At 47.9% G+C, this 17647-nt stretch overlaps 1 protein-coding gene across 1 annotated transcript; it reads left to right on the top strand.

The window, feature by feature from the left end:
• The first annotated feature begins 15932 nt into the window (after positions 1–15932).
• LOC101827967 (cytochrome c oxidase subunit 8B, mitochondrial) lies at positions 15933–17366 on the top strand. The gene is made up of 2 exons (XM_005063348.4): positions 15933–16133; positions 17225–17366. The coding sequence occupies exons 1-2, from the start codon at positions 16023–16025 to the stop codon at positions 17324–17326; spliced, it is 213 nt and encodes a 70-aa protein (XP_005063405.1). The 5' UTR covers positions 15933–16022; the 3' UTR covers positions 17327–17366.
• The last annotated feature ends 281 nt before the right edge of the window (positions 17367–17647 follow it).

Raw genomic sequence — 17647 nt, forward strand, 5'->3', positions numbered from 1 at the left:
GTCTAAATAAAAAGACGGAAGGGAAGATCCACAAAGCCAAGATGGCCTCCAATAAGCTGCTCGACAGCTGTGTAACCTTGAACAAGTTGTTTAACCTCTAATCCTCCATTTCTTGTTCTGTGAAATGAGACACTCACAGGGGGTTGGCGAGATGACTTGACAGTTAAAAACACTGACTGTGAGCCAGGCAGTGATGGCGCACACCTTTAACCCCAGCACTCTGGGAAGCAGAGGCAGGCAGATCTCCGAGTTCAAGGCCATCCTGGTCTACAGAGTGAGTTCCAGGGCAGCCAGGGCTACACAGAGAAACCCTGTCTCAAATGACAACAACAACGACGACGAAACAAAAAGAAACTCTCATAGTGTTCCTGTCACATGGTTTGAAGTATAGGGTCTGGGGAGATGACTCAGCCTGTAAAGCACTTTCTATGTAAGCCCAAGATGGGTATAAGCATGAGGATCAGCGTTTGAATCCCCAGAACCCATGTTAAAAAGGGGGACATTATAGCCCACCAAATGTGAAGTGTAATGGTGACGTTCCCTGGGTGGCTTTCTCCACACTGTTCCTTGGAATGCTGGTTTCTGAACCGGATTCAGTTCTGATTCTACTTCCCCTTTGCCAGCTCTCAACACTGCCCTCCAGATGCTCTTCTGATGCCCTGAGACTGAAGTCAGCACTTCTTTGGCTCTTGAGCAACTGTCACAGGAGGTGTGGGACTTGGGACTCTAAGGTTGTGACTAGATTTCCTCACCTGCTTTAGAGGGCCCCTCTGTACTCAGTGGCCCATGAGCTGTCAGGGTTGCTGATAACAGTTGTGGAGAGACTTTGGATCAGTTCCAGGGGATCTGATACCTTCTCCTGACCTCTGAGCACCAGGTGCTAATATGAGTACAGACATGCATATATGTCTATACACATAAAATAATAATTTTTTCAAAAGGAACTAGGCAAATTAAATTCAAAGTCGTTAGGTTTAGAGAGCTGATGCCAGTTCAAGAGGCAGCCAAGATCCAATCTAGGTCCAAGCTCCTGCCGGATCCTCCAGTGAGACCCACATACTCTGCACAGCCTCAAGGCTACAGGCTACAGTCTGTAGAACCCTGGTCTAGCTTTCCAGCCTCAGTGCACAGTGGCACAAGGGTCCAAGAATCCTTTCAAGGTCACTTTCATGTCCCCTCAAACCAGTTTTTCTGTTCTCTGTCCCACCCCACAGGGGCTGCAAATTAGCTTCAATGGAAGGACCAAATGTCTGCAGACAGCCTTGAGCAGTCACACACCCAGCATGTGCCTGGATTTGACCGCCCCAAACCCTAGCATAGCCAAAAGGAAATTATAAAAATAAAACAAAGTAAAGGACAGCACTGGAAAGGAAGGAACCCATGCCTCAACCCTGATGGCCCTTGAATATAGTACATTGATTGAGGGCATGAACCAGATGTAGGACAACTATTACAGAATTACTTCTAGGAGTTTCCTGGAGTCCTTAGACCTACAGAAACAGAAAGTGAGACTGGGTGCCAGGGGCTGGGAGGATGGGGGTGGGTGTCAGAGCTTAATGGGGACAGAGTTCAGCTTTTAAAGGTAGCCATCTCTGGAGACAGATGGTGGCAAGAGCTGTATAGCACCGGGAATGTGCTTTCATGACACTTAAATGTGGATAAGATGGGAAAAATGTGTTTTTCTTTTATTGTAAAATTTATCCTTACATTTATTTGTGTGAGCGTTTGCATGTGTGTATGTGTGTATGGGCACATGTGTCACACTGTGTGTGCAGAGGTCGGAGGACAGCTTTCAGGGTTAGTTCTTTCTATCTCCCCTGTGGCTTTAGGGAATGAATTTGGGTCATCAAGTTGACCATAAAGGTCTTTACTAACTGAGTCATTTTGTTGGCTCAGACACTTTTTATTTTTTATTAGTTATATAAAAAGTAATGGGTTTCACTACAGGATTTTCTTTTTTTTTTTTTTTTTTTTTTTTTTTTTTTTGGTTTTTCGAGACAGGGTTTCTCTATGGCTTTGGAGGCTGTCTTGGAACTCACTTTGTAGACCAGGCTGGCCTCAAACTCACAGAGATCCGCCTGCCTCTGCCTCCTGAGTGCTGGGATTAAAGGCATGCGCCGCCACTGCCCTGCTCACTACAGGATTTTCATTTGCTTTGTTGATCATCTTCCCTGACTACGCTCTCCTAGCCATGAGTCCCCTTTCTGCTGGTCTCCTCCTCCTTCCTTTGTCCCCCTCTGGTTTTGTGTCATGTGTTCTGTTACTTTATTTTTATCTTATCTTTCCTTGTCCCCTTACTCAGCTCTCCCTTAGGGCCTTTTTTATTATTCTGTCCTGGTTCCCTTTCCATATATATACATAGACAGACAGACAGACAGACAGACAGACAGACACACACACACACACACACACACACAAAGAACCGGGATCCACAGAAGAGAAAACATGCAGTATTTGTCTTTCTAAAACTGGGATACTTCAGATAACAATTACCAGTTCTTTTACTTTTCTTTAAGATGGGGTAAACTTCTGCTGTGTCTATTTATTATAATTAGATATGACTCCTTGGTAGATTGCCTGCTTAGCATGCTCAAGACCCTGGATCCTGTCCCAAGAACCACCAAAGAATAAGTAAAAACTACAAAAGGAGTCATTATACCCACAGCCTTGTTAACTATTAGCTCAGTGTTCTCCCCAGGGCCCCTATTGCATGTATGGGAAAGGCTGAAACCAAGACCTTGGGTACAGTAATTGTGCTGTCCCACAGGGAGAGCAGGGCCATAAAGTTGACCCTTGACACCCTCAGAAGGCAGGAACAAGTCCATGCCTGCCTGCCTCTTTTAGTCTAGGTTGGCAAGGACCCTGAATCCTTCTCAAGGCTGAAGTAATCATCATTGAATACAAAGCACCCTCCATCTGCCCAGCACTTCCTGTGTGTGTGTGTGGGGGGGGTGTCACAGGAAGATTCTTGCTTTTAAAGGAGCCAGACTTGAAGCTTCCAGACAGACAATCCTTGCTGGCCTTAGCAGGCAGGTGGAAGACAGCTTCCTTTAAAGTGCCTTGGGTTACTCCTTCTGTGTCTTAGGACAAAGGTGGCACCAGTGCAGAATGCCCTCAGAGCACACAGAGCCTTTCCCTGGGGTATACAGCAGTACTGAGGGTCTCCCTGTTGCTGACACTACGGAGACCTTCGTGTTACACTGGGAAACCATTTCTAGGGCCAAACTTCAGCCTCCCCCTCCTTATAGAGCTCGGTTGCTCAGGGCCTCTGCCTTGTCCTACGCTCCTTGGGGTCTTGTTGGCCTCGAAGTCCCTACCCCATCCTGGGATGGTATTCCAACTGTAGTGAAGGGTGGCAGGCATCCAGCCTTACACCCCTGTCCTCTAAGTGCCCCCACCCTATGGCTCTGACTCCTGTGTTTTCTATGTTTATCACAGCTCTCTGTTCCTCCCCTCCTCTGCTTACACTTACCCCATCCCTAGAGACCTCTGGCCCCAAACCCTTGTCCCCTCCTGTGTTGCTGAGTGGGCAGCTGGGTTGAACTTGGGGCTCTGCAGCTCATTGGCTGATCTGTGACTTGTGACATGCTCCTGACCTGTCTGGGCTGGAGTCATAACAGTTTCTCTCTTTGGTTTTGAGTTTGAAAGAACTAATCACGAAGCAACTAAGACCTGTTCCTGAGTGAAAACGTCACTCACTCCACACGACATAAACCAGTCCAGGATAGACCAATGCCCTGCATTCAATACTCACAACCTCAAAACTCTTAGTAAAAAACACGGGGAAATATTGTCTGGATTTGACAGTGAATCCTCAGATACAGTGTCAAAAGCATAGTGAGTAGCCCATTAGAACCTCAGTAGGTAAAAGTGCTAGTCACACAACCCTGACAGCCAGAGCTGGACCCCCGCAGCCGTATAAAGGAGGAAATCAATTCTGTGTGCTTGTCTCTGACTCCCACATGCGTGTGCAGCAACATGGGAATGCACGCTCATGCGTAAGCAGTAACAATGACAACAAATAGATTTAAAAGTATAAGCAAAGAGAGAAAAAAGATAAATTGAAACTGGGCATGATGATGAAGTCATAGTTTTGGGAACTGAAGTTATTGCTTGATGGGTAAGGGATCTCTGTGGTGATAAGAATTTTATAAATAGGGGGACTGGAGAGACAGCTCAGTGGTTAAGAGCACTGACTGCTCTTCCAGGAAATGTAGAGGCAGAGACGCAGAGGCAGCCAAAAAGAAGAAAAAGAAAAGGAAAAACCAAATTTTTATAAATAGGTTTTTATAATATTTTATGTATAATTAATGACACTGCACTGTGTATACCTCCTCAATGGGAGGAAGCAATAGGAGGAGTAGAGTTCAAGACCACCCTCAGCTATATAGCAAGCCCAGGACCAAACTTGACTGGATGAGACCCTGTCTCAAGATACATAAATAAAGTGATGGCTTGGATGAATGCTCCATAGGCTCATATGTTTGAACGCTTGGTCCCCAGGTGGTAGAACATGGAAAGGATTAGGAGGTGTGGCCTTGCTGGTGGAGGTGTGTCACTCAGGGTGGGCTCTGGGGTTTCCCGGTTTGTGCTCCCCACCTCCTATACCTCCTGCTTGTGGAAGATGTCAGGTCTTAGCTGCTCTTCTAGAGCCACACCTGCCTGCCTGCTGCCATGTTCCCCACCATGATGCACGTGGGTTGTGACTCTCTGAACTGTAAGCCAGCCACCCCAATTAAATGCTTTCTTTTATAAGTTACCTTTGCCATGGTGTCTTAACAATAGAAAAGTCACTAAGACACAGACAGTATTTAATCAGAATTCTGCATAAAAGGACACTGGAAAGGCAATAACAGCACAGGAGGGAGAAAACCTTGAATTTATCAATTTGTTATGGGATTAATACCCAGACTACACAAACGATGCCTACAAGTCAATATCAAAACCCTCCAGACAACCCAATTTAAAAGTGCATGAAAACGAGGTTGGAGAAATGGCTCAGGAGTTAAGAGCCCTTGCTCCTTTCCAAGAGAACCCCTGTTTGTTTCCCCACACCCACACGGAGGCTTTCAACCATCTGTAACTTCAGTTCCAGAGGCGCCACTTCTTCTCCTGGCCTCCCAGGGCACCAGGCATTCAGGGTGGCACACTTGAGCACATGGGGGCAAAACTCTCACTTGGTGTCTTAGTCAGGGTTTCTGTTACCGGGATAAAACACCATGACTGAAAGCAACTTGGAGAGGAGCTTATTTCATCTTCAAACTCTCAGGCCATAGCCTGTCACTAGGGGATTTCAGGGCAGGAGCTCAAAGCAGGGACCTGGAAGCAAGCAGGACCTACTGTAGACGCCATGAAGGGAAGCTGCCCACGAGCTTGCTCCCTGTGACTTATTCAGCCTGCTTTTACAACTCAGGACTACCTTCCAGGGTTGGCATCGCCCACAAAAGGCTGGGCCTTCCATCAATCAACAATCAAAAACTGTCCCATAGGCTTGCCCACAGGCCAGTCTGGTGGGAACATTTTCTCAATTGAGGTTCCTTCTTCACAAATGACTCTAGCAGTGTCAAGCTGGCAAAACACCAGCCAGCACATTTGCATAAGACAAAAATAAAAATTCTGAGCAGTGCTTGCCTGTTAAAATGATTAAATTTTTATTATTATTTTATGGGTTTTCTTGGTTTTTGTTTTTGTTTTTTGAGACAGGGTTTCTCTGTGTAACACCCCTAGTTGTCCTGGAACTAGCTCTGTAGACCAGGCTGGCCTGGAACCCACAGAGATCAGCCTGCCTCTGCCTCCTGAGTACTGGAAGCCCCGCCCCCCCAGCTATTTTATGTTTTGATTGTTTGGCCTGCATGTAAATCTGTGTACCCTGTATGTTCCTGGTGCCTTTGGAAACCAGAAGAGAGCTTCTGGTTAGCCGAGAATGGAGTTACACTTAGGAAGTGTGAAATGGGTGCTGGGAGTTGAACCCAGGTCCTCTGGAAGAGTAGCCAGTGCTCTTAACTACTGAACCATCTGTCCAGCTCCTAATAAAGTGTTTTTTAAATGGAGAAAAAAGAAAAAGGCATCAGACTTGAAGGCTATCATTAAAAAAGTAAAACATCGGGGCATGGTGGAGCACTTCAATAATCCTAGCACTTGCAGAGGCAGAAGGCAGAGGGGGAGAGGGGCAGAGAGGCATTGAGGCAGAGAGGTCTCTTTGAGTTAGAGGCCAGCCTGGTCTACATAGTAAGTTCCAGGAGAGTCAGGGCTACATAGAGAGACCTGGTCTCAAAATAAAATAAAATAAAGCACCAATAGGAAAAAAAGAGGAAAAAAAAAGAAAAGATGCTGAACCCACAGAAAATAATGCAACCACTGTGGTAAGTTTTGTGGTTGTTGAAAAGAAATGAAACTAGGAACTCAGATACTTGTAGTTTCTGAGTGAGGCACCACTACTCGTTGGAGTCAAAATGTCTATCACAAATGAATAGATTGCCACACGTGGTCAGGACCAACAACAGGATGCTGTTCAGCCACAAAAACGAAGGCATTTCTGATAGGTGCCAGGATGTGGGCAAACGTTGCGCTTGGGTGGTCCAGCACAAAGGAGCAAATGTAGGAATCTATTAATCTGCATAAGTGAAGCTCACAGAACAGTCAAATTCAGAGCCATAAAGCAGTGAGTGACTGAGGCAGGAGGATTGATTGATTTAGAGGCCAGCCTGGGCTAAACAGTGCATTTGAGGTCAGTCTAGGGTAAATAGTTATACCTTGTTTCAAGCAAACAAACACCAGAACAACTAACCTGCAACAACAAAATCCCACAAACAACACATCAACAACAAATCAAATCAAAACTTAACAAAAATCCTCCAAAGTGACAGAAAGTAGGGAGAACCTGGAGTTCTTGCTGGATGGGTAAGGGGTCTCTGAAGTGATAATTTTATAAGTAGTAGTGATGATTGCGCAACATTTTGGGTGCTGTTAACGACACTGAACTGTGCCTTTAAAATGGCAAAAACAAGCCTTGCACCTTCACTTTCACCCGGCAAATCTGAGCCTTTGCACGCAAGCATCCCAGTTCCTGAACTACTCCCACCCACACGCTCCCTGGTGACCACCTCTTTTCGTAACAGTATCTGTGTTTCTGCGCCTGTATCAATTCCTCCAGCTTTCCTACGGCAGTTCCCCTGTCTACAAAGAACCCTGTCTCTGGCTCGGTCACCGCAATGACCTGTAGCTGTCATAGTCCCAGGTTCACAGGACGCGCATCAGCGTGCGCTTAGTGCTCTCAGGCCATGCACCTTGCACCTTGCACCTTGTAATCTGCCGCGCGTCCTGCAGCACACCGTGCACCCTGCAGATCCTGGCACATTGAGTGCTCACTTCTGTGCTCTGGACTCAGACTTCTCCCAATCCTGTCCACACCATGACGTCCGCTGATGATCTCAAGGTGAAGCACAGTACTCAGCTCCCGCCCGCAGGCCACTCTCAGATAACAGCCCGACAGCTCCACCTGCAGGTTATAAAGAATTCCTGGGCCGCAGGCAGGGACAAGTCAGTATTCCTAGATACCTGCTACGAAGTGGTGGATTTCTTCTCCCTCTTCATAGAGCCACAACTATTGGTTCCGTTCTCCAGACGACTCTCAGCACCTCCCGACTCTGCCTTGGCTCATGCCTCAGCTACCACGTAGGCAGAATGAGCTTGTAAAAGTTGTTGTCCCGCCACACACCTTTTCTCCTCAATTCCTCCCCTCCAATCCCCCGCGGCTGGCTTCCAAGTCCAAGAGGGAAGGCATGCAAGCCTAAGACCCTCCGCCCCTCCGCTCTCCCTCCACTTCTCCCCGTCTTGCTTTGCTCACAGGCACGGTCCCTGCTAGGCAGTAGCAGCACAGGTTGTGTTCCTGCATAGCTAAACCTAGTGGTTCCAACAGTTAAAGCGTGGATTTGTCCTTGAGACATTTAATTTTGTTATTATTGTTTAATAGAAGAATTTTGGGGGTTTTACAGCTGGAAAGCAATGGCTGGAATGACAACAGAAGCAAGAAGCTGAGTGCTTATGTCTTGAACCTCAGGTACGAAGCTGAGAGTGACATTTTAAAAGACTTTAAAAATATTTATTTATGTGTGTGATAGTTGACCTACGTGTATATATGTGTGTCACATGTGTGCTGGGTATCCATGAGAGGTCAGAAGAGGGCAGATCTCCTGGAACTGGAGTTACAGATGGCTGTGGCCCCCACGAGGATGCTGCAGGTGCAAGCTGAGTCCTCTGTAAGGGCTGCAAGTGCTCTTACCCAGGCAGCCGTGTCCGCAGCCCAAAATGCAGGCTTCTTGAGTCTCATAAGCAGTGGCTGTACATTTCAGCTTTAAGTGATAAATATGAAATGAGAAATTAAGTATTAAGTATGTTAAGAAATATGAAAAATTAACATGGATGGGCTCTGCACTGAGGGGCTCAGACAACCTCAGCAGTGAGGAAGGTCTGTCAACAGCCTTCTAGAAAATGGGGCTCAGACTAGTCCTTCAACAGTGCCGGTTCTGCCAGGGAGCAGAACTGGGAAGAGGCCCTCAGGCTAGGAGGAGAATACAGCCTGACTGATGGTGTGAAATTACCTGATGAGACCCAGGGATGGACCCAGTTTACCTGGACTTGGCTCTGACCCACAGAAGCACAGATTTTGATAAGCACACTATTTCCAGTTGCTATGTTTGTGGCCACGTGTTGCACAGGGACTGATGTTCCCTGGTATGACAGGTGTACATGATCTTAGAAGAGAGAATGTTCCACTGCTGTGGTCCAAGGTGATCGTGTGACATTTGACACCATTTAACATGACAGACAGAAATGCAGGATCAACGACTTTTCATTGCAGAGTGAAAGAACAGTTACCCGTTTTTATGGCTCAGTTTCTCCAACTCTGTCAGTTTGGTCAGGAGTCTGCAAGGCTGTGGAACCAGAGAGAAGAGCAGGAGGAGGAAGGGAGGAAAAAATGAGAAACAGGTGGTTTTTTAGGAATGGGATTCCTTGGTTTGGGGCCTGGAGGCTCCACAGCCTGGTGGGGAAGCTGGCAGGCACAGGCCTTGGGCAGAGTCAACTTTGCACCTGCACCCGATTCTGGGGAGGCAGAATTCTCTCTTGTTAAGGTAAGTTGCACTCTGTTTTATTCATGCCTTCAAATGACACAGTCCATTCACATTATGTAGGGTCATTTGTGTCACTAAAATGCCCAAACCCCCTGTTATTGTCACCACAAAAACACTCTCGAAGAGACATCTAGAACAGTGTTTGACCAAATAGCTGAATTTCAGAGTCCAGTCAAATTGACACACAAAGTTAACTATTACATTAACCAAACAGTGGGGGTTTGCAAACTCTGTGGCCAGGTCCATAGGGCACATCCCTGTGAAGAGCGCTCCAGCCAGCTTGCCTTCCGTGGAGGGAAACACAACATGGATGTACAAGGGTTAGAAGTGCTGAGCTGAAAACGATACTGATGGGCTAGCGATCCACTGTGAGGAATTCACAGAGACAGAAGCCACAGAGGCAGTTCATTAAATACACTTCAGGGCTGGGGAAATGGCTCAGAGGTTAAGAGCACTGATTGCTCTTCCAGAGGTCCTGAGTTTAATTGTAGATGGCTCACAACCATCTACAATTCAGTCTGGTGCCCTCTTCTGGTATGTAGGCAGAACACTGTATATATAATAAATAAATAAAGCTAAAAAACAAACAAACAAAAAAAAAACAACAAAAACCAAACCAATGACCTTGTTTATTTTAAAAAAATACACTTCAGCAGTAGATGAAAACTACACAAAGTCTAAGAGCTGCTTTAAAATCTTTTCTTTTTAGCTGGGCAGTGGTGTCGCACACCTTTCTTTAATCCCAGCACTCGGGAGGCAGAGGCAGGTGGATCTCTGTGAGTTCGAGGCCAGCCTGTTCTACAGAGAGTTCCAGGACAGCCAGAGCTGTTACACAGAGAAACCCTGTCTCGAAAAACCAAAAGAAAATTTCATTTTCTTTTAATTTTTTTTGAAAGTGTTTCTCTCTGTGGAACTCACTCTGTAGATTAAGCTGGCCTTAAACCCAGAGATCCACCTGCCTCTGCTTCGCAACTGTACTACCACTGACCAGTTTTTGTTTTTGTTTTTAACTTTATGGTGTTTGACTTTAATTTTTCATAGTTATTTATTTCCTGGGGGCACACACAGGCCATAGCCTGCCTGTGGAGGTCAAGGAATAGTTGTGGGAGTCTGTCCTCCTACCATGTGGGTTGTAGGGACTGAACTCATATCACTGGTTGACCCATCTTGCTGGCTATTGTTTTGCTGTCTTTGAAACAGGATCTTATGCATCCTAGACTGGGCTTGTGTTTTCTATGTAGCTGAGGATGGCCTTGAACCTGTGATCCTCCTGGCTATTCCTCCCCAGTACTGGGATAGCTATAATCACCACACCAGGTTTATGTAGTGCTGGGGATGCAACTCAGGGCTTCCAACATGAAAGCACTCAATTGAGGTTCATTTTATTTTACTTTAAGTAAGATGAAATTTCTTTTTAAAATAATTTATTCAACTTTATTTTATTTGCATCTGTATGAAGGTGTCAGATCTCCCTGGAACTGGAGTTAGACAGTTGTGAGCTGCCATGGGGGTGCTGGGAATTGAACCCAGGTCCTCTGGAAGAGCAGCCAGTGCTCTTAACCTCAGAGTCATCTCTCCAGTCCAAACGACTATGTTGTGGTGGGGGTTCCTGTATGAGCTTTCAGTTGATGTTTCAGTGTCATGGCGCCTTGGTTGTTCAGGTCATGTCAGGCAGGGCTCATATCTGGGTGACCAGGTGGACATCTTTGCTGAATATATTAGTGACTTTTCTTGTTGATTTGACAAGACACCTGGCAAAAACAACTTGAGGAAGGACAGGCTTTTTTTGGCTCACAGTTCGAAGGTACAGTCCATCGTGGTGGAGGGGCATCTCAGCAAGAACATGAGGCAGCTGGTTACATTAAATCCAGTCAGGAAGCAGAGAGAGAAGGAAGCTGAGGCTCAGCTGGCGTCCTCCTCCATTTAATCAGCACATGGGAAGGTGCCATCCACATTTACAAGGCAGGTCTTCCTCTTCACTTAAACCTTTCTGGAAACATTCACGTCTTAGGGCTTCAATTGCTGTGAAGAGACTATGCCAACTCTTAGAAAGGAAAACATTTAGTTGGGGTGGCTTGCTTATAGTTCAGAGGTTCAGTCTGTTATCATCATGGTGAACATGGCAGCATGCAGGCAGACTTGGTGTTGGAGAAGGAGCTGAAAATCCTACATCTTGCAGGCAACAGGAAGTGGTCTGAGTGTCACACTGACTGTGGCTTGCGCATATATGAGACCCCAAAGCCCACCTCCACAGTGACACTTCCTCCAACAAGGCTATGCCCACTCCAACAAGCCACACCTCCTACTAGTGCCACGCCCTTTGTGGGCCATTTTCTTTCAAATCACTGCAGTCCACAAAGACAAACCCAGAGTATGTTTCTATGTCAGTAAGATTAACCTTCACACTGGGAATACATTTTTACACAGTGGATTGTCATCTTGAGATTTGCTGTTCAAGCAAGGCAGCATGGGTTACTAGGAGTCAAACATTTGAGGGTCTGAGCCTGTTCATCAAAGTAGAACAGTGGTCTCACTGCCCTGAGGGACCGTAGCCAGGACTTGCTAAGGGCTACTCTCTGTGGTCTTGCTCAGAGGCAGCAGGGACCCTGCTCTGAGCTCAACCTTCTTCGAGGCCAAAGTGACTGCCCTCATTCTGAGGTTAGCTTGGCAGCCATCCCTTTTAGAGCAACATCCAAAACACACACACACACACACACACACACACACACACACACACACACTCTACACCTGCTGTAAGAGCCCTCACCTGTTTTCTGTAATTCTCGAAAATATATCAAGTATCCAGTGGGAGAATGTCTTTGCAAATAAAGGGGAAAGTCTGAGTCTCACCTGGGCAACCCCTTAATATTTCTGAAATATATTGTTGTGAATAAGTATGAAGCATCAAGTTTTTGTTTTTAATTATGTACTTAAGTGTATGTATGCATCCATGTGACTTTTTGCCTAGGACGTGTGGGCACCCACACTGTGGCTTGCCATGCATACACAGGGGCCAGAAGATGGCTTTAGTGTCCTTTTCACTGGAGTTACAGGCAATCATAGGATACCAGTCTTGTTTCATGGGATCTGAACTCCAGTACTTGTGACTGCACAGCAAGTGTTTCTAACCACTGAGCCATCTCTCCAGCCCAGATCATCACATTTGTGACATGAAAATGGTGATGTGAAATGTGCCTATAATAAATCTGTATGCTCTAAATGCCTTCAGGAGAGCCTGCTGTGTCAGAGGCTGGTCTATCACAGGGTATGAGATTCCCTTCTAGCTGGTTTCCAGGTGCTGCTGGCTCAGACACCACACCTTGGGAACCCGTTTTATGAGATGTATATAGAAGGCCAGTGGAAAGGGCAAGGTAAGGCTCCTTACCTCTAGGCACCAGATAGGTAGAGCATCCCTTTGGGGTCTCAAGGAACAAAAAGCCCCATTCTCCACTCACTAAGGTCCCCAGCAGTTCCTGCACTTCCAAGTCTGGACACAGGGTGGTGCCCTGTCTCCACATTTATCCACTCAAATCTCTAGAGGTCCTGCAGGCAGAGGTGACCTTCGGTTTCAGGGTATTCAGGGTGTAGGTCCTCTCACACTTCGGAGCATTAAGGACAGGGCCAGGGCAGTGCCACATGCATAAGTTGTGTATTTGAATGCTGACTGAGCAGAAGGGCAGCTTGTCCACCAGACACCCAGAGAGAGGCGCTCATGTTCAGACCGAATCAGGGTAGGCGGGCCTGTACTAAGACTTCTCAATGGCTCAGTTGTCTTGGCTGCTCTTTCCTATACTACCTTGGTTGTCTTTTCTTCTGGTAACACTGTCTCCTTTAAGAAAAAGGAAGACCAGGGAGGAGGGGGTAAATACTTCCTATTGGAGTAGCAGCATAGAGACCACTGAGAGTTGGATGTGCCCGGAAGGTTCCGGTAAGTCTGGGGACGGTTTGGGAAGGGAGTGAAGGGCAAGAGCTGGGGTGGCCCCCTGGGCTCCAGGACCTGTGAACTCTCTTGATTGCCTACCCGCTCTAACCCTGCCTCACTGAGGCCTCATCCACCAAAGCTACACTAAGAGAAGCTGTGAAGACGAGCTGTGGAGGCCTCTCTTCCTCACATCGAGTTTGAGGAGCTTCTGTAGGGTTGTACATCAAGGCCTGCACCTTGCACCTACCACTGTGATGGGAAGAGGTGGGCCACATGCAAGCTCTCTGCCCTATCTTTATAAGTTTTCTGTAGGCCTAAAACTTCTTAAAAATAAAACATCAGACAGATCTGATGCAGGATATTCACTTGTCTCCACACTGCTAACAGAACTTGGAGTCACGCTGAGGAGGGTGGCATGATGCAGGTCCAGGGCAGTCTCGAGAGCTGAGGACAGTCCTGCCAATGGCTAGCCAGAAAATGGCCCAGGCCCCAAAAATCAGAGATGGGGACCTCTGCCAGAAGCTGGCTCGTGACAGGTTCAGGACGGGTCTTATTTGTAAAAGAAGAAATATCACTGGCAGTGAGCCTCCGAACAAATTGCTCAGGTCCACAACCTTATCCAAGACTGGACCCCAAGACTATAATTAAAGTTTTAGGCGGAAGGGATTACTCCAGAGGGGAGGAGGAGCCCCTCCGCCGTCCCCCCCCCCCAGCCTGAAGCTGGAATCTAGAGCCCAGTGCTGGTGGAAATAATATTCAGGACACCTCCCCATCCTCTGATCTCCTTGGACTTGGCTCCTTGCTGAAGACTGGGCTGGGCCTACAGGGTAGGTGGATCTTAAGGAGCAGTCCCATGTACACAGCAAATGTGATTTCCAGGAAAGAATAAAGATAAAGTTCCTAGTGAAATAGATGCACATTATTACCATTCCAAGCAATAAGAACAGACTTGTCTCCAGCAAGGGTTGTGACCAAGGCCAACTCTAGGGGTGCAGACAATGGCCAAGGATGAGGTCGAGTGATCGGTGATCACATGTCCTATCTTGGGCTTGGATTCACACCAATACTGTCTAAAAGCTACCAAGGAAGACACTGAGCTGTGGTCTTTATCAGCCGTGATGATCACCTGGACCTTCTGATAATGGAGCATTTTCCCTGAAGATGATTCAGCTTTGTATCCCCCATCCTGGCTCAGTGCCTGGTGAATCATGGAAACATCATCCATCCTTACATGTCCTTGCCCAAATGACTACCGGTCCACTCACCATCCCTCCCCACTGCCTAACACTGGCTGAACAAATCTAAGCCAGAAACTGCTCTAGGTTCTAAAGTCTGTAGAGAACAGAGTTCTTACCCTCATGACACTCTACCTTAGTCAGAGGAACACAGAATGTTTCACATGTCATGTGAACAAAGCCTCGTGCCCCAAACAGACATGTGAGAACGGAAGGGAAATCGCATCCAGTAAAAGGCACTGGTGTGTGCTGACAGTGTTGTGTATGTACATCACTTGGGCCTTGGGGGCTGTGCAGCAGGTAGTGCATGGAGCCTGCAGCAGAATGTAGAGTATGGGCAGTAATGACGACTGCCTTACAAGGACCGTCTGACAAAATGTGTAGAGAGGCCAAAGTAGTGCTGTTTGAGGTAGACCTTGGGAAGGTGGGGAGCTGATCTCCCTGGGGTGTGGTTTACTGGTGGGCTGGAAGTGGAGTATGAACCCAAGGGAAGAGGCTGCAGCTGGGGAAGAAACACTTGTCCGCCACAGAACTTGGCCCTGAGGTGGGGAGAAGCATCAGAAGTTAATCCACCCCAGATCCTGGTAGTGCTAAGGCAGACTGGTCCAGGGCCCGAGGAGGTCTGGAAAGATCGGAAGGAGACCTGAAGAGCTTGGGGCTAAGCAGAGGTCAGGAAGGGACTGAAGGAGACGGGAGGAAAGCCAGGACCAAGCAAAGCAGGGCTGACAGTGCTGGAAAACTGCCCCTGCATTTGCCAGGGGTCAAGTGGGGTAACAGGAGGTGGCTGCCGCCTGGGGACAAAACGGACGAGCACACGGGAACGGGGCGATGTCTGCATTGGGAGGAGGGTGACAGGGAACAGGACAACATGGCACTAATGCACGTCTGGGGAGAAATGGACAGCACGCTATCCGCCACAGGCCAGAGTGCTAAGAGTTCACCCAGCCTGGTGTCTCCACTGGGGACAGACATGGTTCCTGCCCACAGCTGGCACTCATAGAGTGCCTGCTCTGTGTTCTACTTTTGTTCCTTTGCAGCACAGCTGTGAGGTCATTCACCGTGCAGAGGCCTGTCTCCCTGGACAAACTCCCCAGCGGTGCCTCATCTACAATGAATAGTGAAGACAATAGAGCTACGGGTTCAGTGTACCGTTGAGAATGGCAAGGCCAGCCACTTGCTCAGGAACCATGTCACAGAACTTCAATGCAGGTTCTCTGTTACTTTGGCTGATAGCCCACGATTTTTTTGTTGCTGCTTTGCCTTGTGTGAGGGTTTCTCCGTGTAGCTCTGGGTGTCCTGGAACTCGCTCTGTAGACCAGGTTGGTCTCAAACTCACAGTAATCTGCCTGCCTCTGCCTCCCAAGTGCTGAGATTATAGGTGTGTACCCCCACGACCTGCTGATATCCCAAGACTTAAGGTTTACTTTTGAAGCATGCCACATCTCTTGCATTTTAAGTCTGATTTTCCTGGGCCTATCTCACTAAGGTCTTTTTCTGCAGAGAAGTCTTGTTCAGAAGGGCCCATGTCACATACCTACATTTTGAGGGGCTCACAGGACAGACTGGTTCTCTCCCAGCTACCAATAGGCATCCTTCTGCCAAGCCTTGTGACAGGAGACAGCTGCAGTTCCCCAGGCGGCTATAAAAAGCCCTAACTGCCTAAGTGAGCAGAGGACGTGCAGCGGACACCCAGGGCTACCTCTTTGGGCCAAGGAAGGAGCACAACCTGAGATCATGCCAAGGCTCCCCCCTGTCCTGCAGCTGCTCCAAGCTCCTGTTAAGTACACAGTGGTTCCCAAAGCCCATGTCTCTGCCAAGCCAGCCCAAACCCCCACTTCCGCAAGGGTGAGTAACTTCTAAGGCAGCGTTTCCTGGGTTTCAGGGCAACGGGGAAGATTAAGGTGATAAGAGAGGTGAAGGCGGTGCTAGGTATCAGTGCTTTATGCCAGGGCAGCGCCTGAATGTTAAGAGGGGCTCTGGCACCACTGTTTGCAGCCAGGATGGCAAAGGGCGGTGAACAGTGGGGTGGGGACTTCCTTGGGCCTCACATAACCCTGGCCAAGGTCAACCGTGACAGAATTAGGGGCACAGAATTCAAGTGGGATGCAGGCATGTGTATTCCACAATTTGGGGGAAAGACAGGCTGCTCTGATAAAATAGCAGCGTAGCCAAAGGAGTCCGAGATATGAAGCGTGTCTATCTTAAGTATGAATCTTAATCTAAGAACTAGCTCATTTGGTTACAGACACAAGGCTATGACACAGTCCAGACTAAGATTCCTAGTCTACACCAAATTTGCTTAAATTCAGGACCCAGGCTTTGTTTCATGGGGAAACCCGGTGCCATGCCAGAATCTCAGTAAAGCCACTGAGAACATAGGGCTCCTAATGGGGTCACCACTGCACACATTAGACACCCACGCAGGCAGGTATCTGACTTCACCCAGCTTGGCTTCTGAATGGGACTGCTTTAAGAGAAAGGCCCTGTGCTTGTTTATAACAATGGAAACCTTAATTGTTCTACTATTCTGTATAGCCCCCCGGAACACAAAACTGAGCAGAGGAGCCAAGTGAACTTTTGCCTTGCTAGCAGTTGCTGTAGCTAGGCAGGATCTTGGATTCTGGAGCCCAAGGCTATTTCTCCTGGTTTCTAAGGTCATTCTCCCCAGCAAGGACTTGAGCTGCCAAGCTCACTGACACAGCAGAGCCTGCTTGCTCACAAGACGGCCTAGAGAAGCAGAAGGCAAATGGGGACTGTGGCTGGCCAATCTAGAGAGAGGGAAAGCAAGGGCAGTAATCTCTAGCCATAGGGACACTTCTAGCAGAGGCAGAAGCTCCATGCTGCAGGTCTCCAAGGACAGGGAAAGTTCCCTGCCCAGTGGCCAGGCCCAAGGCTTCTAATGGCCAGTGGACTCATGTTTGCTTGTCTTTCCACAGGAGCAGGCAGTGGGGATCGTGGTCATATTCACTGGCTTCATGGTTCCTGCAGGATGGGTTTTAGCCCACTTGGAGAGCTATAAGAAAAGCTCCACGGCATAAAGCGGCACAGCCCTGAAAGAATAAACCCTTCCAACCGCCACTGCTTGTGTTGATTCTTGTGCTTGCTACGTCTAACAGCCAGTGTCCCAGTGATGTTAGGGGGCAAGCGTGGATGCCTGTGTCTGAGAAAGCACAGAAAAGGGCTGCAAAAGGGGATGATGCCTCCTTGTCCGACAACACAGGACACAATTCCATGGTGGCAACCCTGTGCGTGGTGGTAGGGGAGGAGTGAGGCTAATCCCCACCAACCCACTGGCTTCCAGCTGAAGTGTTCCTTTCTTCAGGCACAGGGACCTAGGTCCAAGAATGGAGGCATCAGCA

This window comes from Mesocricetus auratus, unplaced genomic scaffold, assembly GCF_017639785.1.
Source record: "Mesocricetus auratus isolate SY011 unplaced genomic scaffold, BCM_Maur_2.0 Super-Scaffold_4256, whole genome shotgun sequence".
NCBI lineage: Eukaryota > Metazoa > Chordata > Mammalia > Rodentia > Cricetidae > Mesocricetus > Mesocricetus auratus.

Bases quoted from the DNA above. Each gene is read 5' to 3' on its own strand.
- LOC101827967 (XM_005063348.4), top strand. From the start codon at position 16,023: ATGCCAAGGCTCCCCCCTGTCCTGCAGCTGCTCCAAGCTCCTGTTAAG. The intron at 16,134-17,224 runs GTGAGTAACTTC...GTCTTTCCACAG, and splicing joins AAACCCCCACTTCCGCAAGG to GAGCAGGCAGTGGGGATCGT.